Source organism: Trachurus trachurus, assembly GCF_905171665.1.
Source record: "Trachurus trachurus genome assembly, chromosome: 10".
NCBI classification, from domain to species: domain Eukaryota; kingdom Metazoa; phylum Chordata; class Actinopteri; order Carangiformes; family Carangidae; genus Trachurus; species Trachurus trachurus.
In genome coordinates, this window is record NC_139894.1 from 6,107,411 (window position 1) to 6,135,291 (window position 27,881).

The 27,881-nt window shown below is 41.7% G+C and overlaps 1 protein-coding gene across 2 annotated transcripts; it reads left to right on the top strand.

The window, feature by feature from the left end:
• Positions 1 to 76: 76 nt before the first annotated feature.
• klhl3 (kelch-like family member 3) lies at positions 77 to 27,881 on the top strand. 2 transcript variants are annotated; one of them, XM_083980685.1, is made up of 15 exons: positions 77 to 169; positions 1,928 to 2,065; positions 4,277 to 4,383; positions 4,495 to 4,616; positions 7,513 to 7,675; positions 7,914 to 8,023; positions 13,045 to 13,161; positions 14,320 to 14,469; positions 14,711 to 14,828; positions 16,729 to 16,926; positions 22,160 to 22,261; positions 23,026 to 23,154; positions 24,439 to 24,579; positions 25,305 to 25,448; positions 27,377 to 27,881. In XM_083980685.1, the coding sequence occupies exons 1-15, from the start codon at positions 120 to 122 to the stop codon at positions 27,403 to 27,405; spliced, it is 1,818 nt and encodes a 605-aa protein (XP_083836811.1). In that variant the 5' UTR covers positions 77 to 119; the 3' UTR covers positions 27,406 to 27,881. The 2 variants fall into 2 exon arrangements, with proteins under 2 accessions (XP_083836811.1, XP_083836810.1); XM_083980684.1 differs by having other exon boundaries at positions 148 to 169; positions 1,904 to 2,065.

The window sequence follows — 27,881 nt, forward strand, 5'->3', positions numbered from 1 at the left end:
GTTTCCTGCCAAGCTGCGTAATGTTTGTCTGACAAAAAAAAACAAAAAACAAAAAAACAGCGGAGTGACCCCTCTCGCTCTCCCTCCCGGCCACAGAGGATCTTGGAGCGGCTCTCCTCATGCCTGCTGTGCTCCGCAGCTCCGGGAGGATGGACGGCGTCTCTTTGGGGTAAGTTGGCTCAGCCGGTGGTGGTAGTAGTGGGGAGTGGGGGGGGGATTATATCTTTTTTTTTTAGTAAATCTGTGATTCTGTACTGCATGCGGTACATCTGTTAGGTAACATTTAGGCCACATGATCTGATCTTAATGACCATAAACCCAACATTAGTAAAGAGACTTTCAACGGCAAAACGAAGTCGAGCTAGCTTAAGTCAGCAGCAGCAGCAGCTAGCATCGTCTGCTCTGGTGTGGTGCTTCAAACCAAAAACTCCCAGTAAAACAATGTTTGGGAAACTGCCACCAAGTCGTTATTGGGGAGATATTGATCTGGACCGCTGATGTGTGTTTATAACCTCGATATGAGCAATGATTCAAGGCGGCTAACGACCGCTGTCACAAGCTTATATGATAGTTAAATGATTAGCAATGCTAAGAGCTAGCCCAGCCTGCTGACAGCAACAACTCAAAACAAACAAACACCATTTTACCCTAAACTCATATTTTTTTTGGTTGTGAATACAGACAAATACACACTTTTCTCACTTTTTTGGTCTGTTTTTAGTGTTATTTAGTTTTGACGTCTCGTTCAAACTTGAAATAATAACAACAACAGTCTCATGGTTTCTCTGTGGTGCTGCTGCTGCTGCTGCTGCTGCTGCATCATGATTTGTTCAAAGTGTTTGTTTTGTTGTGTGTGTGTGGAGACAATAATATGGGTCATCATTACGTGAGTCCGGATAAAATGAGGTAGAGCACATGCACGGTGATATTTTCCACATTAAAAACCAAGCAAATGTCCCATTAGTTGAGCTTTGGATGGTTGTCTCTTTTCTTTTTCTTCTGTTTCCCTCCTCCTTTGACACCTGCTCTCAGCTCGGAGAAAACCACCTTAGGTTTAAGGTGTGACTTTGTTTGGATTATTCAATATTAGCCTAGATAATAAGGGAAATATTTGTAGTTATTCCTCCTAACACTAACTAACTAACTAACTAACCACTAACTAAATATTTTTTCTAGGACCACAGTAGCCCCTGACTTTAAATATTAGGAGTGCAAGCAGAACATTTAGGGGCACACACCATAAATCGACCATAAATCAAATTTCTTTGCTCTTCTTTTCATTCATGATCCTGACACACATTGGCCTGCCACCTGTAATGACGGATTCCAGTTACTTTGAGTCGCCACTTCTACATTTCACCAGTGTAAATAGGCAAATTTACTGGTTGCACGTGCGCAAGTAGATGAAAAATTGACTTGCACTGTCTCAAAATTAGGGGCAGTCGGCATTTAGGGGCAATCTGGAGCTCTGTAAATGTCAGAGGAGGCTGGCCACATAGGTTTTTCTTGGTGTCAACAAATCTCCCAAAATAAGAGGCTGTAACTACAAGATCATAATGTCGTCAAAGGACATATAATGTCATTAATGTAAAGAACACACTGTGTTTCATGACAACCATAGCAGATTACTTTGAAGAACCAAGGATTATTACAGGAGGATGGGTCAAAAATACCAACAAATAAGGAGCCTGAGCCTGATATGAAGTAGCCTGTACATTTACTAAACAGCCTTTTCTGTGGTGCGGCACGACAGCGACAAAACTCTACTTTCCCACTTGTGGAGGCTCCACTTTATCGTCCCTGTCCCGTCCTCTTTTTTTCTTTTCTTCATAACCCTGGAGGTGAAGAACCATGAAGTTCTCCGTCTAACTGTTGGGTCACCGTCTATTTTCCACTGATCCAGACACTGCCTCTCATGTCTCACCAGTCTGGTGGCCACGCCGGCCTCGCCGCGTCCCAACTGCACCACCACGGACTCGGAGGAGGACACGGTGAATGGAGGGATGCACACCTTCAACCAGACGCACACGAGGAAAGCTTTCCAGCTGATGAACGACCTGAGGAGGTAATGAAGCCATTTCACTTTGTTTTTTTTGGGGGGGGGGGTTGCAACCGTAAAGAAGAAGCTGTGTAGTCTGTCAGAAATAATGTCAGGGTTCCTACGCAAGTATGGAAAGTATGGAATAATATGGAATTTGATTTTATACATTTCCAGGTCTTGAAAAGTATGGAAAATGGAAACTATTGTATGGAAATATATTTATCTTAATACTTATTCAGTCTTATTAACATTTTGTATGCGCTATTGTAGGCTACCTAGCTACAATCTCCTGGAAATTATTTGGTTACATAGTGGCATACTAATTCAGAATAATGAAAACAAATGATTAATTGCATGATTTATTAACATGAAACGCATCTATTGGCTCAAATGTCACAAATTATTTGAATTTTTTTTTTGAGACACTGCAAAAACTCTACATCTTTCCAAGAATATTTGCCTTATTTCTTGTCAAAATGTCTAATTTCTAGTCAAAACGAATCTCTTTCCACTTAAAATAAGACTCATCACCTAAAAATTAACTTGTTTTTAGATCATTTTCACTTGTTTCAAACAAATTTTCACTTGAAATAAGTAGAAAAATCTGCCACTGAAAGAAAGTTTTTTGTGCTTGTAATAAGAAAGAAAAACTTGCTCCACTATCAGATTTTTCTACTTATTTCAAGTGAAAATCTGCTTGAAAGAAGTAAAACAAGCTACTATTTATGTGATGAGTCTCATTTTAAGTATAATGAGATTTGCTTTGACTAGAAATGACATTTTGACTAGAAATAAGACAAATATTCTTGGTAAGGTTTTGAGTTTTTTGCAGTGGAAGTCCGGAAATTAGGGTCTGGAAAAAGTATGGAATTTGGAAATTTAAAATGTGTAGGAACCCTGTAATGTATTAACCCAGGAGTCATCCGTGGTTCACCTTGTTTGTTTGAAAATGTCAGAACAGCAGTGAATTACTTCTGCCTGAAGAGGAACTGCTTCATTTTTAAACAGAAAGCTGGTGGTCTCCTCCTGCGTAGTTGTTGCTGGGTTTTTTTTGTAGGTGCTGGCCTCAATTTGCTAAAAAAAACCTCTTAGCTATCTAGAACATCTCAGTGATAAGCATCAGGTTTTAGTGTCTGTCCTTCAGAATAGAAAAGAAAGTGCTTCTTCAGGACCATTTTGTACCACAACCACCACCACCACCACCACCACCACCCAAGTCCTGCCACAAGCGGAAATCCATTTCAGATCAAAGAGATTTCAGGCAGCAGGACCCTGAACACACCACGATGCAAAGCTGTTGCAGAAGCAGGAGGCTGCGTTTCACAGTTTCCTTGGTTTCACTACGCTGCTGCTTAGAAACAGCACATACCATGTACTGAGGCGATGAGATGTGTTGACAGTCAACATTGTTAAAACATGATCAAATAGACCGTCCATTATTATTAGATAGGAGGACAGTTGGTAACTATATTGATTAATCATTTGTTTTTTTAGCTATTTTAAAATCATGGTGAAATATGTTGGGTGATTATCCCTTTGCAGTTGAAAAACAAACAATATAAATCAGGGGTGTCAAACATAAGGCCCGCGGGCCAAAACCGGCCTCCCAGAGGGTCCAACCCGGCCCACCGGATGAATCTGCCAAGTGTGAAAATCACATAGAAGACAGAAGAGGTGTAATATTGTTGAAATTGCAAGTATTTTTCTCAAGACATTTTAGATTGCTCATAACATGTTTCGAAAAGGAGGGCTCATTTGCTCTAAAACAAAGGAAATATTTAGAGTTCTTGTTATTTATAGGTGATTATTCTATTATTTTACCGGTTTGGCCCACTTCAAGTTGTGCTGTAGCTATGTGGCCCCTGTACTAAAATGAGTTTGACACCCTGATGTAAATGGTGCCTATTTTCAGTTTTACAGTAAAGCTGAAATCTTCCCTCTATTCTGAGAAAGAAGGAAAAATGGAAAGATGAAACAACTTAACGTCAAGCAAGTCAGGTTGAAATTAATATGTGGAAATGATATTGAAACATTAAACTCCCAAATGGAACAAGTCCATGTATTCTCCAGGAGGTTTTTTGTATTTTTTTTTTTTAAATTAACACCTTAATTGTCTTGTTTTTCCTGGCTCCTGTAAACACTTTTTTTATTCTCATAGCTTCATCATGAATATTAAGATAAGGCAGGAGTTTATATATGTCTTATTCTTTGTCACTGTGTCTCCTCATCCTGCAGCAAAAAGATGCTGTGTGACGTCCAGCTGATCGCGGGGAACGTGGAGGTGCCAGCTCACAGGGTGGTCCTGGCGTCCTGCAGCCCCTACTTCTGTGCCATGTTCACAGGTAAAGACGTTTTATTACACTGACTGCTGCTGTGTGCATGTCATCATGTCTTATATATATGTGTGTGTGTGTGTGTGTGTGTGTGTTGATGTGTGCGCCTCTGTGTTGCAGGCGATATGAGCGAGAGCAAGGCCCATCAGGTGGAGATCAGAGAGGTGGACGGGCAGACGCTGAGAAAACTGGTCGATTACATTTACACGGCTGAGATCGAGGTGACGGAGGACAACGTCCAGGTGAGGGAGTGTGTTTGTGTTGCAGTGTTTATGAAGAGGGGGAGCGAGGGGGCAGGAAGTGAGAGTTGGTGAAAGAAACATTTCCTGTTTTTCCTTTTTCTTTTCAGTTTTTCTTTCATTCTTAGTGGCATTTTGCTTTGAAAACATGCTCTCTCTCTCGAAGTCTTCAGTTTCGAACGACTAACGTGTCCCCGCTGCCTCGGGGACCAGCGTTTCAAATCACTACTTCACTTCATCGTTGTCACATTTTCTCTGCGTTTCGCGGCGCAGACGACGGTGAATCAAAGCAGCACTGAAAAGATCTGGCCTCACACAGTGTTAGTCACACAGTTACAGAACTTCCTTTTTGTTTCAGAAGGAAACGTCTTACTGCTGTTGTTGTCTTGACCTTTTTTCTGCACGTAGACCTTTTTGTTTTGTTTTTTCTCCTCCCCCTCCTCACTGGCTCGAGCACAAGTCGGAAAACTCACAAAAATATTTGGAATTTTTGGAAAAATGGCAAACGTCTCGACTCGAAATTGTGAAACAGCAGATGTTAACGCTCTTTTGCTAAACTATTGTTTCAAAATACATACAGTACATGATATCGTGGTAATACAATACAAAGAAAATCTTCTTTTCACTCTTCATTGTTGTGTTTTACTGACAAACACATGTTGATATTTTACAACATATTGTATATTCAGGGTTAAATATTTATAATTCACAGAGCATTGGCGAAAATAAATGTGTTTATCTACGGAAAAAGTGACGCAACTAGTTGATAAATTGCTCTTTTTATTCATAATAAATGATTTTATATCAATGTCACTGTTTTTGTCTGTCACAAGGGGAGTCGTTCCTTAAGGCCTGTTCACTTTTTTTAATTCTTTGGTTTTTCCAGTTTGGGCCAAAGTGAACCTGCCCCGAGGAGCAGATGTTTTACCACGAGCGCTGTAAGAGCTGGTTAATGGTTGTGAGTGAGCTGTGAGCTTTTGCTGTGAAAAAAAAAGCACATGACTGGAGAGACCTTGTTTGTCTCCGTGGCATTAATTCTGGGTAACTTGCATGGCTCCTTGCTCGCTGCAGGGTTGAATAAATGCACCGGGATCAAGCTGCAGGCTGGATACTTCCTCTCATTATTAGCACAGGAAGTGTGCATGGAGAGAGAGGCAGGAAATCCTCCCACTGTTAGCGGCGTGCCCGCCTGATTGGCTCCCACTGTAAATGTTTGGCGCGTGTGTTTTGACTAAGGGGCAACATTTTCTTTTTAGAAAAGACAAGAGTTGCTCTAACTTTTCATTTCTCCACATAACAACGACCACCGAGCACTTTATTAGGGACACCTGAACAGCTGCTTATCCTCACTGAAAGCCACACAGAGCTGAGGCTGTTTCTGATTCAGTGTATGTGTTGCTCGTCGAGCCCTCGGGCCTCTCTCTCTCTCTCTCTCTCTGTCTCTCTCTGTCTCTGTCCCAGCTGCTGTAAGCATCATAGCTCCAGCGGGCCTCATGCTCCCTTTCGGAAAACATAAGCCTTCAGGGCAGCTGGAAAACTGAGGAGACAGTAACAATGCACACTCAGAAGATGAGTGAGTGTGCAGACAGACACTGTCTCACTGACCTAGTTAGGCTAATGTGTAGGGACGTATCAAAGGGTAGCTTTGTCTCTTAGCATCACGGTTTGAACAGTTTGCACCGCCGCCGCTGCCTGCTCTGCTAACTGGTTCAGTAATAGACTTAATGACTGCAGGGCCGAGCACAAAGAGGCAGAATGACAAACCGTATGACAAGACAACCCCTCTAATAAATAGCTGTATGGATCCATGTTTATGTGAAGTGGCAGCACTGAGAAATGACTGCTGCAGATGCTCAAGACCAGGAAGATACAAATTTAGGTTTTATCCCAATGTATTTGTATTTATTTGATTATTCAGATGGGACAGTGCACATTGATGAACATACAAGTATGTTAATATGCCAGATTGTAGCAAAAATGCTAATTCTCATCTATAGTCCTATTTACATAAAAACAGTTTAAGAAAAAAACTACAATACATGTTGCAATGATAAGTCTGACACAGTATCTAGTGTTGTATCTGCAGCTATCAAAATTAAATGTGATGTGTTTTCAAGAGCTGATGTGTTGCTGTCTTAACTTTGGTGAGGATGGTAACTCAATGCCTCAAATAACAAAGAAAAGAAGCTGACATTCATATTGAAAAAGTCTAAACCAGATTTTTTCAGTGTTAGCTAACGGCAAATTCTACACGTCATAGATTTAGTTGTTTAGTTGTCTTTAATTCCGAGTATTAATGAACCTTTTAAGACTACTAGGGTACAGCAAAGTTACTTTATTGATGAAGCATTCTTATAGAAATATACATACATGTACCATATATAATATACAGTATAATACATACAAGCCTATATTTTGCACATATGTTTGGAAATATATATACTGTACATAACAAAATACATAACAAAAAAAAGTCTAAACCAGCAAATGTTTGAAAACTTACAGTAAAATCAATAGGTTACATTTTATTTTTTGTGTCTGGCCTGCTGAAGTAACAAGCTGACAGGTGCAGAAATGTATTAGTGGCTTGTTTATTACTTTTCTGGACCGATAGCTGCTTGATAGATACTTGCCTAGCTTGTTAATCGATGAGTAAATCAACTGATTTATCAGTAAAGTCGTCAAAGTAATGAGTTGATTACACAACTAACAGCTATCCAGACCTAAATCCTTGGCTGTGGGTGATAAATAACTGTGCTCTAGCATTTTATATTAACACTTTGGGCTGATTTGAATACGTAAGAAGAGCCAGATCTCTGTGTGTTCCTCTGATGATTAAATCCATTTGGAGTTTTTTATTATTCTAATTGACTTTGTGCGTCTTGTGTCGTCTTTGCAGGTTCTCCTCCCGGCAGCGAGCCTCCTCCAGCTGATGGACGTTCGTCAGGTTTGCTGCGAGTTCCTGCAGTCTCAGCTTCACCCCACCAACTGTCTGGGCATCAGAGCCTTCGCTGACCTGCACACATGCATGCAGCTTCTCAACCAGGCCCACGCGTACGCTGGTAAGTTCACACCACGAATCCTGACTCATCTTTGTTTTATCTCTGGTTTTGGTAGGTGGTGGTGGTGGTGGTGGTTTTTATGTAACAGTTTCACCAGCCCTGACGGAGGAAAAACAATTAAAAAAAGCTGAAATCTTTGGAAACCTGCCACCTGTTCAGCCTGTTGGGTAAAATGTTGAGTGGCGTTGTGTGTGTGTGTGTGTGTATTGTAACGCTGCATGTTTGTTGTGTCTCTCAGAGCAGCATTTCACAGACGTGGTGCAGGGGGAGGAGTTCCTGGGCCTCACTCTGCAGCAAGTGTGCAGCCTCATCGCCAGCGATAAACTCACCGTCTCCACTGAGGAGAAGGTCAGACAGCGAGTGGCAGACACACACACACACACACACACACAACTTATCACCAAAGTTTTGTCTCTTGTTGCTAATAGGGGACACAAAATATCAGAAATAAGAACTTCTGATAGTTTGAAGATGACATAAGTGCTAGGGGTGGGAATCTTTTACTATCTCACGATTACATTCGATTCTGACTTTTGGGGCTACGATTCGATTCAAAATTGATTTTCGATTCAAAACGATTGGATTCATAATGATTTCTGCTTCAGTCTATCGGTGTGCAAAGGATCCGTCATGATCTACTCCAGTCTGCTTTGCAAGGCAGAATGACTAAAGTGTCGTTTTCACATTTAATGAGTTTTAAACATTTATCCATGCTTAGATGGAATTGTTGAAACTGTTGCATAAAAGCAATATCACATATTGCTTAAGTAACAAAATTAAAAGTGCCACTTTATTTAAAAAAAAAAAAATAGTGCAGTTAAACACGCTGCCTTTTAAATTTTAAGGAAATGGAGGCAGACAGCCAGCAGATTAGTTTCATTTTTTTATTTTTTAAAACCGATTTTGGGGCATTTTATATCGATTCTGAATCGTATTAAATGAGAATTGTGATTTCTTATATGAATCGATTTTTTGGCACACCCCTATTAAGCGCTCTTTTAACCCTAACCCTAAACAAAAAAACTCTGGGACAGCGCTAGTGGGAGCTGAGAACGATCTGGAGCTGTACTAGAGGCAGACGTCCTCGTCACGCCCGCTGTGTTTAGATTACAACAGACGTATTCCAGAGGAAGGCATCTCTGTCAACAGGAGGAGTCAGAGGAGGGAGCATCTGTGTGTCATCCTGCTGTCATGGCAGCAGCAGTCAAGGTGACTGCTGGTTCAGTCAAACGAAGACACACAGGGAGACAGACACTGTCATCCTGTCATTGTCAAACTGGTGATACAGCAAGTAACCACAGAAATGTCTGCTAATTTACCGGCTGGGGAATCAACATAAACAAAAACATACATAGTAAAGTGCAACGGATCGTCTTAGCTTTTATTTTTAAAGTAGTGGCGTGCATCTTCACTGGCCCAAAAATTCAATTTGATTACGAATCAGTACGATTTGATTATACGATGCATTTCGATGCATCACATCCTCAATTTTCTATGTTGCCACACATGGCTTTTTCATTAATTAACATAAATAGTCAGATAAATATGATAACTTTTTATTTACACAAAATAAAATAGAAAATATCATTTAAATGTATTTCCACAATACAGCAGCTTCCTTGGAGTCTGAACACACAAAGAAAAAGAAGAGGCCTAGAGCATTTCAGCATTCACACTATTGTTCTTCTGTTCGGCCATTTTTCAGAGAAGTGGCAGAGTAAAGGTTTATTGATCATGAGGTCATGGGTTCGATTCCTGCCTCATTCATGTTGTACTTTCTGCTAGAGACTTCATTCAATTTCTGATCTGTAGACAAACTAATGGCACATTTATACTCTTTAATTTCTTTTTTTTAAGCATCATTGAAAAATCTCAATCTCAAGTCTCAACCTCTCTTCAGAAGTCAGTGAGCCTCTTATACAGGGATTTCTTTTATTCTTCTCTCATTGAATGTAACTATGGTGAAGTGGTTAGATCAGTGGGCTGATGTGCAGAAGGTTGTGGGTTTGATTCCTTCCTTGGACATGTTTCTTGTATGCCATTCTGCATGTCTTTGTCAATTTATTCTGCTAATTCAGCATGGTTCAGCAATCGCTTTCAGCATTCACACCATTTCCATTTTTGGAAATGCTTTTTCTAGTTTGAATTTAATAATCGATTATGTAACTGCATCGATTCAGAATCGTCCCATTAAGAATCTCAATGCATCTTTGAAACGATTATTTTCCACGCCCCGTTTCAAAGAGGTGGGATTGTTCAACTTTTGCTGTCGTGTTTTCTCTGCGATGCTTTCAGAGGACGTGGGAAAACTTCCTGCCGTTTCATCGTGGGAACTTCTTTCACACATTTAAAGATGGTTGCCCCTAATGCAAACTTCACAGTCAGGCTCATGCAGCTCGACTGATTCATTTCACAGTTAAATCCAACTCAAACTTAATGCCGTTTTGCCACCACATGTTTATTTTAACAAAGTAACAGATCCTGATATCAGGGATGCAAACAGCGCGCCGAAAAGCGAAACTCGCTTTTTTCATGACCAATTAGGTGACTTGTGTGAATCGTTCAGATCCGAAGAGTTTTTGTTTTTGGGGGGGGGGGGGGGTCTCAGCGTCTCAGCTGGGGGGGGGGGGGGGGGGGTCTCAGCTGGGGTCAGTAAAATGTTTTTCTAACAGGCTGACAGTGACAATCACGTGAAACTGAGGCGAACTCATTCATGGTTGTCTCTGGTTATAGCCTATATGTCCATTACACACTTTTAGGCCTTAAAATGTCTTAAATTTGTTGAATAATTGTGTTCAAGACTTAAATAAGACAGCTCTTAAATTTTCGTATGCCCACCATGGGCGAGCATTTCGCTCGCATTTGCCCCTAAAAAAAAAAAACATGTGTGAACCAGGAAAATCACAAAAAAGAAAGAGCACAACCTGCGATTGGTCAAAAACTACAAATCCCACAATCCTCTGGCCTCAACAATAACAGTAGTTGTGTAAGTAAGGGAGAGTGGAGCTGTCGGTGAAAAGAGGAAACAACGCCACGTCTGGTCCTGTTCTATGTTGTTGGTTCACACCGTCACCGTTTATTCGTTACGTCCGCGGTGTAAAAGGCCGTGACGCAAAGACGCGATTAGGCGCGAGACGCGGTAGACGCGACTTTTTTTTTTGCGACGCAATACACCCGATTCTTTTATGGCGACGGGACCCTCGCGTCTTCGTCTATTTCATCGTGTTTGAGGAACGCTTTTTTTTCGCGCGAGCTTTTACGCGCAACCAAACGCGAGATACGCGAGATACGCGAATTAGCGCTCGTTTTCACTCGTTTCAAAAAAATAATTCACTACAACAATTTTTTTTTTTTTTTTTTCTTTTTCAAAGGAGGTTAAATCGAAAGCAACTGGACTTAGTTATTTACTTATTATAACTAAGTCCAGTTGCTTTCGATTTAACCTCCTTTGAAAAAAAAAAGTCTAGGAAGACGTTTCACCTCTCATCCAAGAGGCTTCATCAGTTCATGTAGCATCTGACCAGGCTGGGACTGGTCCAACTATCTGGTGTGGAGACTCAGTATAAGTCCAGTTGCTTTCGATTTAACCTCCTTTGAAATACTATGACCTGGACAAATGAGAATATGCACCGGCCTACAACAACATTTCTGCGATAACGTGACGCACAGTATACTGTTATGAGACACATTATGGATCCCAACTGTCTTTTTTTTAGAGGATTTTTTTTTTTTTTTTACCAAGAATGCGCCCAAAAAAATCATGATCCAGGGGCCAAAATTCGAAACAAATATATATATTTTTTAATCATAATTCTCATTATTCTCCTGATGTCGGTTTAATGTAAACAGATTGCGCTGATATGCGTCATGTGACAGCGGGGCAGAGCTGCAGCTGCTGTGCTGTGATGGACCTGATCAGACTGGTGGTGGTCCACAGTCAATCAGTCCCAAAGCCTTCCTATTCACCTCCAATGTAGACGCGACGTGCGCGCTCGTTACCCAAAGCGGCGCGTATCCGCGTGCATTCGGTGCGACGGCGCCGCCGTTTTCCCCCCCGTGCATCATGTCCGTTGCTGTGTCAGGCAGGTGTTTCCCACGGAGCTCTGCCCCGTTTCAGAGGTGAAGGAGAGACGTCGCCTCCGCGATGTAGAATGTGTTCAATTAAAGTGAAACTAACACATTATATCGGCCTATATGTCCATTACACACTGAATGGGATGTTAAATCCCATGTCTTTATTTCTTCAGTTTATTTTAATAGTAATAATTATGACTAACATTCAGTGAAGACCTAAAAATCAGTATCTCCAAAATTGAAATATTGCAATGGTTTTTATTTTTTTAAAGCATTTTTAATATAGAAATGTTGGCCTTCTGAAAACTGTCCATCTATATGCACTCAATACTTGGTTGGGGTTGAACTACTGGAAATAGACTTTTCTGTGATATTGTTAATGGTGAGCCCCCCCCCACGACAATTCCTCTCTTTTTTGGTCCTGACCCGTTTGCATCCCTGTATCATGAACATTCAGAATTACAACTCTGAGGTTGAGGTGAAGGAGTCACATCCTCTTGATTACAGTTTGTGTGGCGTGATGTGAAGTCAGCTGCACGCGCTGTGGTTTTGTCAGCACATATCCAGCAGACGTAGCATAAATATTTATTACAGCGTCATTGTGCTGGATCGTATTACAATATTTTGCGGGCTGCGTAAATCTGAATTATATAGAAAGCTCGTCCTGTACATCGGTAGAGAGGTGGTGCTTGTACTTTATAGAGGTCGGACGCTTTGAACCTTGGAGGAGCAGCAAGTCGAGTACTGACTCTCCTCATTAACATCCCTTTGTGCACAACAAGAGCGACACTCAGCCCCTCGTCTGCTCCACAGGTCGACAGGAAATTATCGTCGTGTGTGATGTGAATGTGTGTAAATCAGTGAATTTGAATCAACACATCACTGACTGGGTGTGGTGCCTTTTAACCCCAATCTTGTTTTGGACCGAAAACAGTAAAATAAAACAAAAGGAGTGAAGTACGGGCAGTTAAAACTGGTATTTCACTATGAAAGGACACAGTATCTACGGCTAAAACGTTCACACTCAGGATGTCTGAGTATTTGTAAATCGTTGAACTCCCCCTCCTCACTTCTTTTCAACGTCAGAAAGGCGACTTTCTAAAAACCTGAAACACGCCCCTCATCATGCAGCGATTGAGACGAACATTCAGCCGTAATTCAAGTGTAAAACCTGAATGACTGTGTTCCTAGGTCAAAGAAAAGGACGATTCACCCTCTCTCGGTCTGCCTCTCGTCATTTATTTATGTATATTTCCCCGTTCTGCTCTCTGACTCTGCTCTCCGTCTCTCCCCAGGTGTTTGAGGCGATGATATCTTGGATCAAGCACGATAAGCCGGCTCGCCTGGAGTACATGCCCAAACTGATGGAGCATGTCAGACTTCCACTGCTGTCCAGGGATTACCTGGTACAGGTAAAAGAAATCCTGTCCTCTTCTCTGCTTTTACTGAATTCTTCTCCTCTCATACTGCACCACCGTGTTATTGTTCATGTTACTCACATAAATAAAAATGAATTATAAATAAATTAGAATAAGCTGAGCAACACCAGACATCTGTGTGTGTCAGTGTGGATCATCCAGATCAAAGTCTGTCTGGAAATACTTCATGAGGTGAAGGTTTGGAGATGTTTTCTGACTGAACAAGAAGCTGCTTCAGTTAAAAAGACTACAAACAAATTAAACAGTAAAACATTAAGTTGTTTTGCCTTCAACATCTTCAGATACGGTCGGTGCTCTTCACCGATGTCCTTCAGCTGATTTAAGAAAGTGTGTAAAGAAGAAATAACTTCATCAGTTCAAAGCATCAAAGTGTCTTAAAGAGGAACTATGCAAGATTTTTTACCTTTATTAAAGGAATAGTTCACCCAAAAATGAAATTCCGTCATTATTGACTCACCCTCATGCTGATGAATACTCCGGAGTAGTTTTTTATTCCTCAAAGTGCATCTGGAGACCCAGGAGGCCGGTTCGTAGTCCAACAAACAATTCATATGAGAGGAATAGGGCCTGACACAAAGAGGTCCATAAAACTACGCAAAAACATTGTAATATTCCTCCACACTGCTCGTCCACTGCAATCCAAGTGTCCTGAAGGGATGTAGTCCAGAGTTTACTGGAAATTACGTCATTTAGGACATTTTTACAGCCTAAACAGTCCTGGATTGAATTTGCTTGGTGCGCTCTCTCGCGTTCACATGACGCACGCAGACGTGACCGGACTTGCCTCAATGACGTTGTTTCAGGTAAACTCTGGACTATCTCCCTTCAGGACACTTGGATTGCAGTGGACGAGTTTTCGTTGGACTACAAACCGGCCTCCACTGAATGTCATTTTTTTGGTGAACTATTCCTTTAAATTTTGACTACTGATTTATTAAACAGCTTCTGAGTAATTGTGACGGTTAAATGATTTGTTACGGGCAGAATGGAGGCTCTCTGTCTTCCACCTCTCGTCTCTTGGCTGGGTAGTTGTTGTTGATGTGAAACTGGTTCTTCTATATATTTAGCTCTGATGTTTGGTAAATTAAATAATAATAATTATAATTTGTCGGCAACGTGTCGCTGTTTCAGATCGTGGAGGAAGAGGCCTTGATAAAGAACAACAACACCTGTAAAGATTTTCTCATAGAGGCGATGAAGTATCACCTGCTGCCGGCCGACCAGCGCCACCTCATCAAGACGGACAGGACGCGGCCGAGGACGCCGATCAGCATCCCCAAGGTCAATACACACACACACACACACACACACACACACACACACACACATACACACACACACACACACACACACACACACACACAAACACACATCTCACAGGCTGTTTGCCGACAGACAGGACGCCAGCTCACAGTCATCAATTATAGTTTCTGCTCTTTGTAAACACACTGAAGTGATTCAGCTGTCTCACCTTGACTCTCTGTGTGTGTGTGTGTGTGTGTGTGTGTGTGTACATGTGCAGGTGATGATTGTAGTTGGTGGTCAGGCTCCGAAGGCGATCCGCAGCGTGGAGTGTTACGACTTCCAGGAGGATCGCTGGTACCAAGTAGCCGAGCTTCCTTCAAGACGCTGCCGGGCAGGTCAGTGTGTGTGTTTTAGGAGGAGGAGAAGGAGAAGAAGCTGTTTCATGCTGATGGATGGTGATGACTTTGCAGTTAAAGGGATAGTTCAACATTTTGGCAAACTGGCCCATTGACATAATCCCTATAGTCATAGCAGTAGGTTTGTTACCTTTAATTGTCGGTGCAAGCTATTTTTAGAACGGCGGAGCAGAGCCGTGAGCTGCTCAGAGCTACGCTACGGAGGCTCATGGGATTTCTTGGTTTCCCTCATCAAACTCATCAAATACACAATCCAACAACTCCACAACGCTCTGGTGGACAAGTTGTGAGCTGCACATTCACCACGCTATGAGATAATAACACAACGTTACCAGACAGAGTTGTTTTAGAGGGAAATACAGAGACTGCTTGATGAAAAACTGTCCCTGAAGGCAACGCGCATCAGCGGTTTTGCATGAATTTCCCTCTAAAACAACTCTGTGTGGTAACGTTCTGTTATTATCTCATAGCGTGGTGAATGTGCAGGTCACAACTTGTCCACCAGAGCGTTTTGGAGTTGTTGGATTGTGTATATGATTAGTTTGATGAGGGAAACCAAGAAATCCCATAATGAGCCTCCGTAGCGTAGCTCTGAGCAGCTCGCGGCTCTGCTCCGCCGGTCTAAAAATAGCTTGCACCGACAAATAAAGGTAACAAACCTACTGCTATGACTATAGGGATTATGGCAATGGGCCAATTTGACAAAAAGTTGAACTATCCCTTTAATAAACATCAGACAGTAAAACCTGGAAAACCTGGAAAATGGTTGACCTATTTTCCAGTCATTGAAAACACATGGAAAATGAGAAAAAAAAGTCAAAGACCGCATGTTTTCGTTGTTCTACGAGAAATTTGTTGTAATTTCTAAGCATGTAAAGATTAAGATGCAAGAGATTACATTTTACAATTTATAAGATTATTTCATAAATTAGAGCCATTGACTGCACACCTCTAAATCAAAATAATGGGGGTGAAAGAGGAATAAGCATAGAAAAAAACTGTTTAAATGTGCAAAACAGAGTACAACTGTCGAAAAGCACACTTCCCAAAGGCATGAATGGGATGAGGGATGTATTAGTGTATGGCGTGATGACATGTCTGGCAGACTGTAGCACTTTGAAAATGTCCTGGAAAATGATTTCAAGAAGAGAGTGGGATCCCTGATGAGGGTTTTCTCTCCCGCAGCTGCAGTCTCCTCTGCCGAGTGACAGATAGTGGAGCAACAGAGAGCTGTGGGCAGCGTTTAAAAACTAAAACAACATGATACATTTGTCATAATTTCTAAGCATTTCTAAGATTATTTCATAGGTTAGAGCCATAGACCGTACATCTGTAAATCAGACTTCTGGGAGAGAGAATGAGAGAGAAGAATAAACATAGAAACAAACTGATTAAATGTACAAAATAAGGAGCCATTATCAAAAAGAACACATCTCCAAAGCATGAATGAATTAGTGTATGGCGTAAAAACTAATGTCTGTCGTACTGTAGCAGCTGAAAATGTCCTGGAAAGAGATTTCAAGAAAAGAGTGGGAACCCTGAACATGTCAGTTTACACACTCTCAGAGAAACACTGAAAGTTTGAGCTTTAGAAATGTTAATGCTGTAATTTGCACCTTTAAAGATACTGACATGTAAAAGTAACCTCGTCCCTCTTGCACCTCCACCACCATGTACTAACCAAACCTAAATTTGACAGAGATTAAAACAGTCTGAACCCCAAACTACCTTTTTTTTTTTTTTTTAAGTGATAAATAAGTATCCAGACTTTAAGGTTGAAGCAGGAATTGAAAACCTCCATGAATATATTTTAACACACTGTGCTGTAGTCTTCTTTTTTTATAAAATAATCCATTTAATCATTTTCTGCTGCCTCCAGGCGTCGTTTCCATGGCGGGCCGTGTTTACGCCGTCGGCGGGTTCAACAGTTCGCTGCGGGAGCGGACGGTGGACATGTACGACGGAGTGAGAGACCAGTGGAGCGCGGTGGCGAGTATGCAGGAGAGACGCAGCACGCTGGGAGCCGCCGTGTTGGGGGATCTGCTGTACGCTGTGGGCGGCTTCAACGGAAGTATAGGTACAGACTGACACACACAGCTGCATGCACAAGTGAAGATATAATATAATATAATATAATATAAGTAGCTGGTCAGCACTTTGGTCAAAGAGTCGCTGTGCACATCTGGAAAACACTTAAAGGGAAACTTCGTTTTTTTCAACCTGGGCCCTGTTTCCATGTGTTTTTCTGTACGTGAGTGATGGATAATACAGTTATTGAGGTGGCTCCAGTATTGAGCCGGGCAGGCAGCCTGCAGCCCAGCTGACGCTCTACCACGGGGCAAGTGGCTCCCGTCAAAGTTCACCCTATGGACGTGCATTTTTTTCACACTGACAAGCTCAGATAGTTACAATGAGTGTCCAGCAACATACTAGAAAGGAGAAATGAACGTATGTCTCTACCTTTAGCGCGTCTCTTCTTTGACTGGCAGTAGTCATCCCGGTCAAAGTGGTCACAGCAGACAACCATGTGGTCTGCACGGCGCAGTGCATCCACAGGAGTGTCAGCATCCATTTGTAGCACAGCTAACTGTTAGCCCTAACTTGTGAAAGCTCTGTGAAAGCTGCGCGAAGAGTAGCCCAACATTTTGTTGTTACAATTTGGAAATTCTCCGGTCGTCTCTCTTCACCTCAGTCAGGTAACAGTTTCCCCACCGGTGTTTTGCCGCGGGTTATCACGAGATTTAAAAACGAGATTTCTAGCATGGTGAGATTTGGACGCAGATCACAACAAACAGCGACCTCCAGCTAAAGGTAGAGAGATAGGCCTACATTCATTTCTCCTTTCTAGTATGTTGTTGGACACTCATTGTAACTATCTGAGCCTGTCAGTGTGAAAAAAAGGCACGTTTATAGGGCGAACTTTGACGGGAGCCACTTGCCCGGTTGAAGAGCGTTAGCTGGGCTGCAGCAGCCTGCCCGGCTCAATACTGGAGCCACCTCAATAATTGTATTATCCATCACTCACATATACAGAAAAACATATGAAAACAGGGCCCAGGTTGAAAAAAAACGAAGTTTCCCTTTAATCTTGAAAAGCAAAAATGGAAATGGGAAAATTTTTTTCCTCACTTGTTATATCAGGATGATGTAACCCATAATAATAATAATTAATACAAATGTATCTATAAATGAAAGTAATGAACTTAGACCTTATTAGGTTCTGTGTTGCACTGGCTGCCGTTCAGGCTTCGATCACATGACCTGGTGAAGTAGCTGCACTAAAAAGAGTCTCACTGTGACATTGTGATTGTGACATTGATTGTTAACAGCCCTCCGGGTGTGTTTGAACACACACACACACACACACAGAAATAGACCAGTAGACCTCATCATCTCAAAATAGGCCAGTTGAGATTTTTTCCAGATGTTGAAAGAACTGTAAAATTACAAAAATCTGTGACTGGCTGCAGGAAAACAATGTGACATGAAGCGATTCTTCGTGGTCTGTTCCGGTGTGATGAGGACAAATGACTGAAAATATACAAATTCAGTCCAGACGAGGAGATGGAGGATAAATTTATTCAATATGAAATAATCCCTGGATTTAATTCTTTCTCCTCAGCTCCACAGGATATGTTTACTGACCAATAATTTATGCGGTTAAGACAGAAATATGAACATTTTTACAATTTTATTTATTTGGGAATGTAATCATGTTTATTGATTTTGAGGAAAAGAAATACTTGAACAAACAGAGAAAGGGCTGATTATATATTAATAATACCTATCGTATATCGCTAAGATTGTGCTTAAAACAGAATAGTCCAAAATATGAAAATATGATTTTACAGTGATGTAGTTTAGCGTTAGCAGATCTTATCTGCAAAAATTACTTTTTTGAGAAAACAAAAAAAAACGTATTTTCTTGCAGAATGCTATTTGTCAATGGTATCCAATGCATGATACACTGTTGGACTATATTACTATTATTACATGTTAACAAGATATAGCGTCTTCTGCACACACATCCATCCCCCAAAATCCTGCCAAAATACTATAATAAATAAATAAAATAAAATAAAACATCTAAGTGTGACAAATCTGCAAGAAAGTAAGAAATTTGGAAGAGGGCAAATACTTTTTCACTGCACTGTATTTAATGTAGAGGGAACAAACAATACCTGAGGTTAAAAGGCTGAAAACCACAGGACAAATCTGTCCTGCTGGTCAGCGGTGTAAGGCTCAACCAGCCTCCTTTCATAATAAAAAGTCTAAGTCTACTTTATGGGTCATTTTGATGTAATTATGTATAGGGTTAGGGGCTAGAGGGGTCCAAAGTGATGCATAGTAGTTCAGTCATGAACTAACTGTGATAATGAAATGAAAGACATTCAAGAACAGATGAAAAAACTAATAATTGACACCTACTGAACCGGTCTGGAAAGTGTTACAAAGACATTTCTAAAGCTTTGGGACGCCAGTGAATCACGGTGAGAGGCGCCTTTATCCACTAAAGGGGAACGCTAAGCTTAGAACAGTGGTGAAAACCTTCCCTAGATGGCTGCCATACAATAAAATAAATAAATAAAATTAACATTTAAGTGTGACAAATCTGCAAGAAAGTAAGACATCCGGAAGGGGGCAAATACTTTTTCACTGCACTGTATTTAATGACCTGATGTTAAAAGGCTGAAAACCACAGGAAGTCTGTCCTGCTGGTCAGCGGTGTAAGGCTCAAGCAGGCTCCTTTCATACAGTAGCCTAACTAATAGGTCTAAAAATAATAATAATAAAAAGTCTAAGTCTACTTTATATAATTGTGGGTCATTTTGATGTGATTATGTATAGAGGGGTCCAAAGTGATGCATAGTTTTTGTCAAAAATGTGAACATTTTCCACTTGTTCACATAACACCCCCCCTACTGGTCTGGAAAGTGTTACAAAGACATTTCTAAGTAGAGCACCCGCCCCATGTGTTGAGGCTAATAGTCCTCACTGCAGGCGACCCCGGTTCAAATCCCGCGCTGAGCGGCCCTATCCTGCGTGTCATTCCCCCCCTCTCTCCCTCCCATTTCCTGCCTCTCTCAACTATGTAGATACGAGGTTTTGGTGTTGAGCATTTTGAACTTGTGGTTTCCTGCCTCTCTCAACTCTCAACCCCCCCGGACCTCACCAATTTGAAAACCCTGGCTACGGCCCTGTCCTTCAGGGGAAATGTTTAAAATATTCAACTCTTTAATTGTTATCAAATGTTTAAATTTACTTACTTAATCAACTTGTACTGGAAGTGCCCAGATCAAAATATAAACACTGGGGTGACCGAGCCTTTTCCGTCGCTGCTCCCAGGCTCTGGAACAAGCTCCCCACCGAGATGCGTCTCATCTCGGACCCGGGCCTTTTTAAATCCAGGTTAAAAACCTACTTATTTAGGATGGCTTTTAATACCCAGTAGCACGATGGCATTTTTATCTTATTTTATTTTATTTGACTTTGCTGTATTTTATTGCTCTCACTGTTTTTATTGTTTTTAAATTGTTTTTATTTCTGCTTCTGTCTTTTTATTATTACACTTATGTAAAGCACTTTGGTACTCCGAAAGGATTGTTGTAAAGGGCTGTATAAATAAAGTACATTTACATTTACATTTACATTTACATTTACATTTACTTAAGTCCTTACAAATCTCATGCTAAGATTTAAAGGGATAGTTCACCATTTTGGCAAATTCGCCTATTGGCGGCGGCGGCGAATATCGCTACTTTTTTTTTAACACGTTAGTTTAGGCGGCAGCTCTTTGTTGTTAAGGCAGCCGCCTTAACAGGACAGCGCTGCGGGAAACCCTGTCTTTGTAAGCAGAATCTTACTAATACAGTTGTATTATGTAGAAATTTTAAACACTGAACTGTCTGCCATTGTGCCTATCTGCATGCAGATAGGAGGTTTTTACCTAGCAATAGTTAGGCTAACAAACATGATATTTACAAAATAATGCTTATTTAGTATGCTCAATTATGCAAATTATGCAATTATGACATTTTACAGTGCTGTTTCAAGCATTATTTCCTCAGGTTTTCGATAAACTCACCCTTTTGATGTGCTAAAAGTTTCACCACTGGGTGCTAATATGCTATCCTGCACGATTCAGACTATTCTTATCATTAACTTGACAAAGATACTATCAAATACTTCACTAGTACGGTTGGAAGACACGTCTTATTTAGAAAACAATGGATTATTGCAATCTGACAGAAATTTAGACAGGTCTACGCAACACAGACATCCCAAATTCCAGCTAGGGCTGCTGCTGTGGCAGATCGGAGGTTTTGCGCTTCAAAATTTTCCCAGCAAACCTGATAGGAGGTTTTGGTTAGGTGACTTTTCTGTCACAATTAAGGGCAGGGTTATCTTACAAACAGACTAAATAGGAGGATCCTTCCCTGTTCTCATCATTGTAAGTGAAATCCACAATTCGGAAGTTTTGCAGATAGGAGGTTTTGCATTTCGGCCATCGATATGTTGTCATGGTGATGTCGTATTGTTTACCTGACCCACGTTTTACCGGCTTTCTCTGGACTCCTGTGACTAAAATGACATCTGGTTTGTTACCGACGGCCGTCTGCCCGACTGCAGGTGAATGCAGCATCAGAATGAATGATATGAACGGCTCATTCAGAGCTGAAAGGAACACTTCAGTTTGTTGATGGGGGGGGGTTACTGATTAATGAAAAACATACTTTTGAACCAAATAATCAATTTTCATGAATAGATAACAGGAGGAGTTACACAATGTCCCTTTTAAAACATGAACGTGAAAGAAAGAAAGTGTTGTATTAACAAATGTTGTCTAGAGTAAAAAAAGGAAGAAAAAAGATGAATTTAAGATGTTTGTAACTGTGTATATTGACATAAATACACACAAAACACACATTTGGTCAATAAAAGTCTTGTATAAATTAGATTTGTTAGATTAGTAAAGACGCTTTTTCCCCCCGACCAGTTCTCTGAAACAAATTTCCTCGTCTGACTCGGCATCATTACTCGCCCTCTCGCTCATCAACACCTGAGGCTGAACAGATGTAATCGCTTGCGGTGGCACAACTGTCGACTCTACTCCGGTGTTAACAGTAAATGGCAGATACAGGGGGAGAGACGCCATTTTCCTTATCTCTCTCCTCTCTTAACACATCTACTACCAGCTGGACGCAGAATGTCTCACATGCCCACACACACCCGTCGTCAACACACGTCGTCTTTTTCTCACCTTATTCTGTCTCTTTTTGTGTGTGTGTGTGTCTCTCTCTGCTGTGTAGGTCTGTCCACAGTAGAAGCCTACAATTATAAAACTAACGAGTGGATGTACGTGGCCTCCATGAACACGCGGCGCAGCAGCGTGGGCGTCGGGGTGGTTGATGGTACGTAGGTGTGAAGTGTTTGATCGATCGTGTCAGACGTGTAGTTTTAAAGGGATAGTTCACCCAAAATTGAAATTTCACTCATTATCTACTCACCCTCATGTCGACTCAGGGCTGGGAGAAGTTTCAGAGTCCTCCGTGGCTTCTCTAAGTTACAGGGGGTCTCCGCGTAGCAGTGCATGTCCATAATAACGGTTGCAAATGGATACCAACTGTCTTCATAACAAAAAGACACACCAAAAAAGCCAAATTGCGAAATTGTCCCGAAAAAAATTAAATAAGTCTATATTTCAAGCTTGTTTTGTAGCGGAAGCTTCTCGAAGCTCCTCTTCCCAGTTCGTCAAATTTGGAGGAACTGGGAAGAGGAGCTTCGAGAAGCTTCCGCTACAAAACAAGCTTGAAATATAGACTCATTTAATTTTTTTCGCGACAATTTCGCATTTCGGGGCTTCAATACAAGACAGACATTACATACGAGCAGCATGGAGGTATTTGGATGTTTTTTGGTGTGTCTTTTTGTTACGAAGACAGTTGGTATCCATTTGCAACCGTTATATGGACATGCACTGCTACGCCGAGACCCCCTGTAACTCAGAGAAGCCACGGAGGACTCTGAAACTTCTCCCAGCCCTTAGTCCACATGAGGGTGAGTAGATAATGAGTGAAATTTCAATTTTGGGTGAACTATCCCTTTAAACAACGACTACAAATACAAAAACACAAGACACAATCGCTGACTTTTACTGGTTGTGTGTCTGTTGTAGGTAAGCTGTACGCAGTCGGAGGCTACGACGGAGCGTCTCGCCAGTGTCTCAGCACCGTGGAGGAGTACGACCCCGTCGCTGATCAGTGGTGCTACGTGGCCGACATGAGCACGCGGCGCAGCGGAGCAGGTACACACACACACACACACACACACACACACACACACTAACAGCAGCAAAACAACACTTATTTTATCTTTAGCAGTGTTTCTACAAACGAGGGGGAGGAAGATCATCATTTTAAATGTGTACTTGTGTTGGAGTAGATTATGCAGTCCTGTGATTTTAATACTAACAGTTTGAGTCTTTGGAGCATCAGCACCACCTGGTGGACGTTGTCTGTCACTGTACACACAATAATCTGACACAGAAAACACCTATTGGTAAACGAAACAGTGTTTTAAGCGCTGCAGTCGACTTCAGCCAAACCCTTAAAGGGATAGTTCACCCAAAATGTCAACTAAGGGTTGGGAGAAGTTTCAGAGTCCTCCGTGCCTTCTTGGAGTTACAGCGGGGCTCCGTGCAGCACTGCATGTCCATATGACGGTTGCAAATGGGGCTCACTTTTCTTCGTCCAAAAAGACACACCAAAAAACATCCAAATACCTCCATAGTGCTCGTCTGTAATGTCCCTCTTGTATTGAAGCCCCAACATGAGAAATTGTTCCAAAAAAATTAAATAAGTCTATATTTTAAGCTTGTTTGTAGCGGAAGCTCCCAGTGTCTCAGTTCACTGCTTTGCCGGTGTCTGTGCAACTCAAGACACCGGCGGAGCAGTGAACTGAGACACTGGGAGCCTTTGGCCTTGATTGTAAGCACTTTATCATGACACGGTTGCACTTTTGTACTGTCTGAATCTGTATTATTATCGATTGTACTGTAAACTGACTGCTGCTATTTTATAACATGCTTTTGTTTTTATTTATTGTATTTTTTTTGTACCAGGGAACATCTATGTATGGGACAGCGGATGGAAATTAGCCTGTGGCTACAATCCGGCTTGTTTACGATTTTGTTTTCGTTCATGAACTCGCATTGTCCCACTTTAAATAAATTGAATTGAATTGAATTGGCCGAAGAAAAGTGAGCCCCGTTCGCTACCGTCATATGGCAGTGCAGTGCCGCGCCGAGCCCCGCTGTAACTCAGAGAAGGCACGGAGGACTCTGAAAGTAATATAGATATAGATTTATCACGTAGTCCACCATATCTTTAACTGAGTAGTGTTTAAAAGGTGAAGATGGTGGTGCTCAGTTTGACTATAAAATATGAATATAATTAACCTTTAAAAGTCAAAGGAAGAGCACAACCTTATTAAAATATATTTTTACCACACTACAGCTTCATCTTCTACCACTGCTGCTGCTTCATCTGTGTTCACACCAGTGCTTTGTGGTTTTTCGGTTTCCGTCCAGGTGTGGGTGTGTTGTGCGGTCAGCTGTACGCAGCAGGAGGACACGACGGACCTCTAGTGAGGAAGAGTGTCGAGGTTTACGACCCACAGACCAACTCCTGGAGGCTGGTGTGTGACATGAACATGTGCAGACGAAACGCAGGTCAGATGAAAACACATTTATACTGTTTAAAGGTTGAGCAAAGATTTTAAATGTTAAAGGGATATTGCCATTGCCATAATCCCTATAGTCATAGCAGTAGGTTCGTTACCTTTAATTGTCGGTGCAAGCTATTTTTAGAACGGTGGAGCAGAGCCGCGAGCTGCTCAGAGCTACGCTACGGAGGCTCATGGGATTTCTTGGTTTCTCTCATCAAACTAATCAAATACACAATCCAACAACTCCACAATGCTCTGGTGGACAAGTTGTGACCTGCACATTCACCACACTATGAGATAATAACAGGAAGTTACCAGACAGAGTTGTTTTAGAGGTAAATGCAGAGGCTGCTTGATGGAAAAACTGCCCCTGAAGGCAACGCGCATCAGCAGTTTTGCATGTATTTCCCTCTAAAACAACTCTGTCTGGTAACGTTGTGTTATTATCTCATAGTGTGGTGAATGTGCAGGTCACAACTTGTCCACCAGAGCGTTGTGGAGTTGTTGGATTGTGTATTTGATGAGTTTGATGAGGGAAACCAAGAAATCCCATTAGCCTCCGTAGCGTAGCTTTGAGCAGCTCACGGCTCTGCTCCGCCGTTCTAAAAACAGCTTGCACCGACAACTAAAGGTAACGAACCTACTGCTATGACTATAGGGATTATGGCAATGGGCCAGTTTGCCAAAATGTTGAACTATGCCTTTAAACTCTCCTCTCTCCTCCTCAAGGTGTGTGTGCCATTAACGGACTGCTGTATGTGATCGGAGGAGACGACGGCTCCTGTAACCTCTCCTCTGTCGAGTTTTACAACCCGGCCACAGACAAGTGGAGCCTCATTCCCACCAACATGAGCAACGGCCGCAGCTACGCCGGTACGCCCCGACTCATCACACCGATGTTACATGACAGTGTTCTAGGGAGGTCACGATTACCTGTTTTCACAATCAATCGTGGTATTAAAACACCACAGTTAATTAATTAATTAATCGTAAAGGTTCCTAAATACCTTCGCTTTCCAAAAAAGACTGAACTGAAAATAATTTATCTTTGTTTCCCTTCTGTGCAAGTTGCAAAAGTAAAGGTAAATGCACAGATACTGGGTTAAATTACATTAATTTATCAATTTACCTAATGTAACACTGAATTTGTAGGAATTTCAATGTAAGCGTATCATTAAAATAATAATAACATTTAACTTAATTTAACTTAATCTGTTGTAGATGACAATTAATGACTTGAATATTTCAAACATTTCCCCTGGAGGATTAGTAATTGGTCCTATATTAATATATACCTCAAATATTTTGTGCATATAATTCGTAATGTAATTGTATTTTGAACTATATTTATACATTCATAGTGATGTAAAATTAATTAATGCATAATAATAAAAAAACGTAATACCGTGATTATTTCTTTGACAATAATCGACATCCCTACAGTGTTCACATCTTAGCTCAGGGTTCCCACGCGTCCTGGAAAACCTGGAAAATGGTTGACCAATTTTCCAGTCATGGGAAACACATGGGAATTGAGGAAAAATAGTCAAATGTCCTGGAAAAGCTTTGAGTTGTCCTGGAAAATTATTTATCACATCATGACACCAGCTGCCAGAGCTCAGTTTGACTTTTTCAGACCCCACCAAGGATTTCTTTCCCAATCCTAGCGAGAAAACTATGGACATTGAGTTGATGAGTGTTTCCAGTATTGGACCTGTTGTCTTCTCTGAGGAAGGACAGATAGATAGTGACAGATAACTGTTGTAGGTGTGGTTTAAAAACAAAAACAACATGTTTTTGCATTATTCTATGACAAAATTGTTTTAATTTCTAAGCATGTAAGATATTATGTCATAGATAAGTTGGAGCCATAGACTGCACATCTTTAAATCAGACTTCTGGGAGAGAGAATAAGAGAGATTAAAGCAGAAGTAAGTGATATATTTGTGTTAATATAAGTCTTAAATAGTTATATCTTCCGACAGCAATCACTTACATAGAGTGTTTGGACTGAAACACGGGTCTCTCAGTCACTCTGCTCTGCTCTGAGCCGAGGAGAAAACATTTATCGTATCCTACAGTTTTTATCCAATGAGGAGAGAGAACGGCATGCAGGGCTGTGTGTGCAGCCAAGGAACGCCGTGAATGTGGTGACGTAGGGACGAGGACTGTTATGGTGCGTTCAAGGAAACTCGTAACTCGTGTTTTTCCGACCTGTGAAGTCATACCAGTTCGATCTGGTACGAGTTCACGGGTCGGAAGTTACGAGTGGCCGTTATAGTGACTTTCACCGGTAAAACAGGTCGGAAAAACACGAGTGGGTTGCCTGGAACGCTACAAAATCGTAAGTTGTGACTTGAAGCTGTAATTTACGGTTTCAAAAGCCTGCCTGGAACGCAGCATTAGCCAAAACGGCCGGATCGCTCACTTCTGCTTTAAATGTACAAAATAAGCTACACCTTTCGAAAAGACTTCTCCAAAGCATGAATGGGACGGAGGATGTGTTGGCATGATGTCCGTCATACTTTAGCAGCTGAAAATGTCCTGGAAAAGTGCTGGAAAATGATTTCAAGAAAAGAGTGGGAACCCTGCTTACCTGTGTGTGTGTGTGTGTGTGTGTGTGTGTGTGTGTGTGTGTGTGTGTGTGTGTGTGTGTGTGTGTGTGTGTGTGTGTGTGTGTGTGTGTGTGTGTGTGTGTGTGTGTGTGTGTGTGTGTGTGTGTGTGTGTGTGTGTGTGTGTGTGTGTGTGTGTGTGTGTGTGTGTCTCTGCCTCACTGTGTCCTGTGTTGTCTCTCCTCCAGGAGTTGCCGTGATCGACAAGCCACTATGACCACGGTCGTCTCGCAGCACGAGCGCAGCAGCTTCAGCAGCAGCAGCAGCCGGTTTCACAGAGACTCACAGTGACGCCTGAACTCTCGACAGGCAGGCGAGACGGAAAAGTATCGCCTGTGATACACCTGTCCAACCGGAGACGGGAAACAACCTCCCTCAAACCTCCTAAAAGCCGCCGACGACGCAATCACGGCTCATGGGACGTTGACGAGGGGGAAGAGGAGGTCGACTTGACGGCAGCGCTCATCCTCCTGATTATGTTGCTGTTTCCATGTGAGATCCTGACGACTTTTTTTTAAAGACATTGTTGCACTGGATTAAAACAAAAAACAAAACAGAAAAAAAGAAGCAATAGCCACAGGAGCGCCGGCTTAAAGAGGAGCTCCGTCTTTCTTAGCGAGAGAGAGGTTTCCTGAATCCCAAGCACATAACGAAGAAGCAGCTGCATCAGCCGACGTTTGTTAGACTCGTTAG

What these genes read in the sequence shown, in the direction of transcription:
- klhl3 (XM_083980685.1), top strand. Translation starts at nt 120, where the DNA reads ATGCCTGCTGTGCTCCGCAGCTCCGGGAGGATGGACGGCGTCTCTTTG. An exon ending in ATGGACGGCGTCTCTTTGGG is followed by an intron (nt 170 to 1,927) that starts GTAAGTTGGCTC and finishes ATGTCTCACCAG; the next exon opens with TCTGGTGGCCACGCCGGCCT. An exon ending in CGGCTTCAACGGAAGTATAG is followed by an intron (nt 16,927 to 22,159) that starts GTACAGACTGAC and finishes TCTGCTGTGTAG; the next exon opens with GTCTGTCCACAGTAGAAGCC.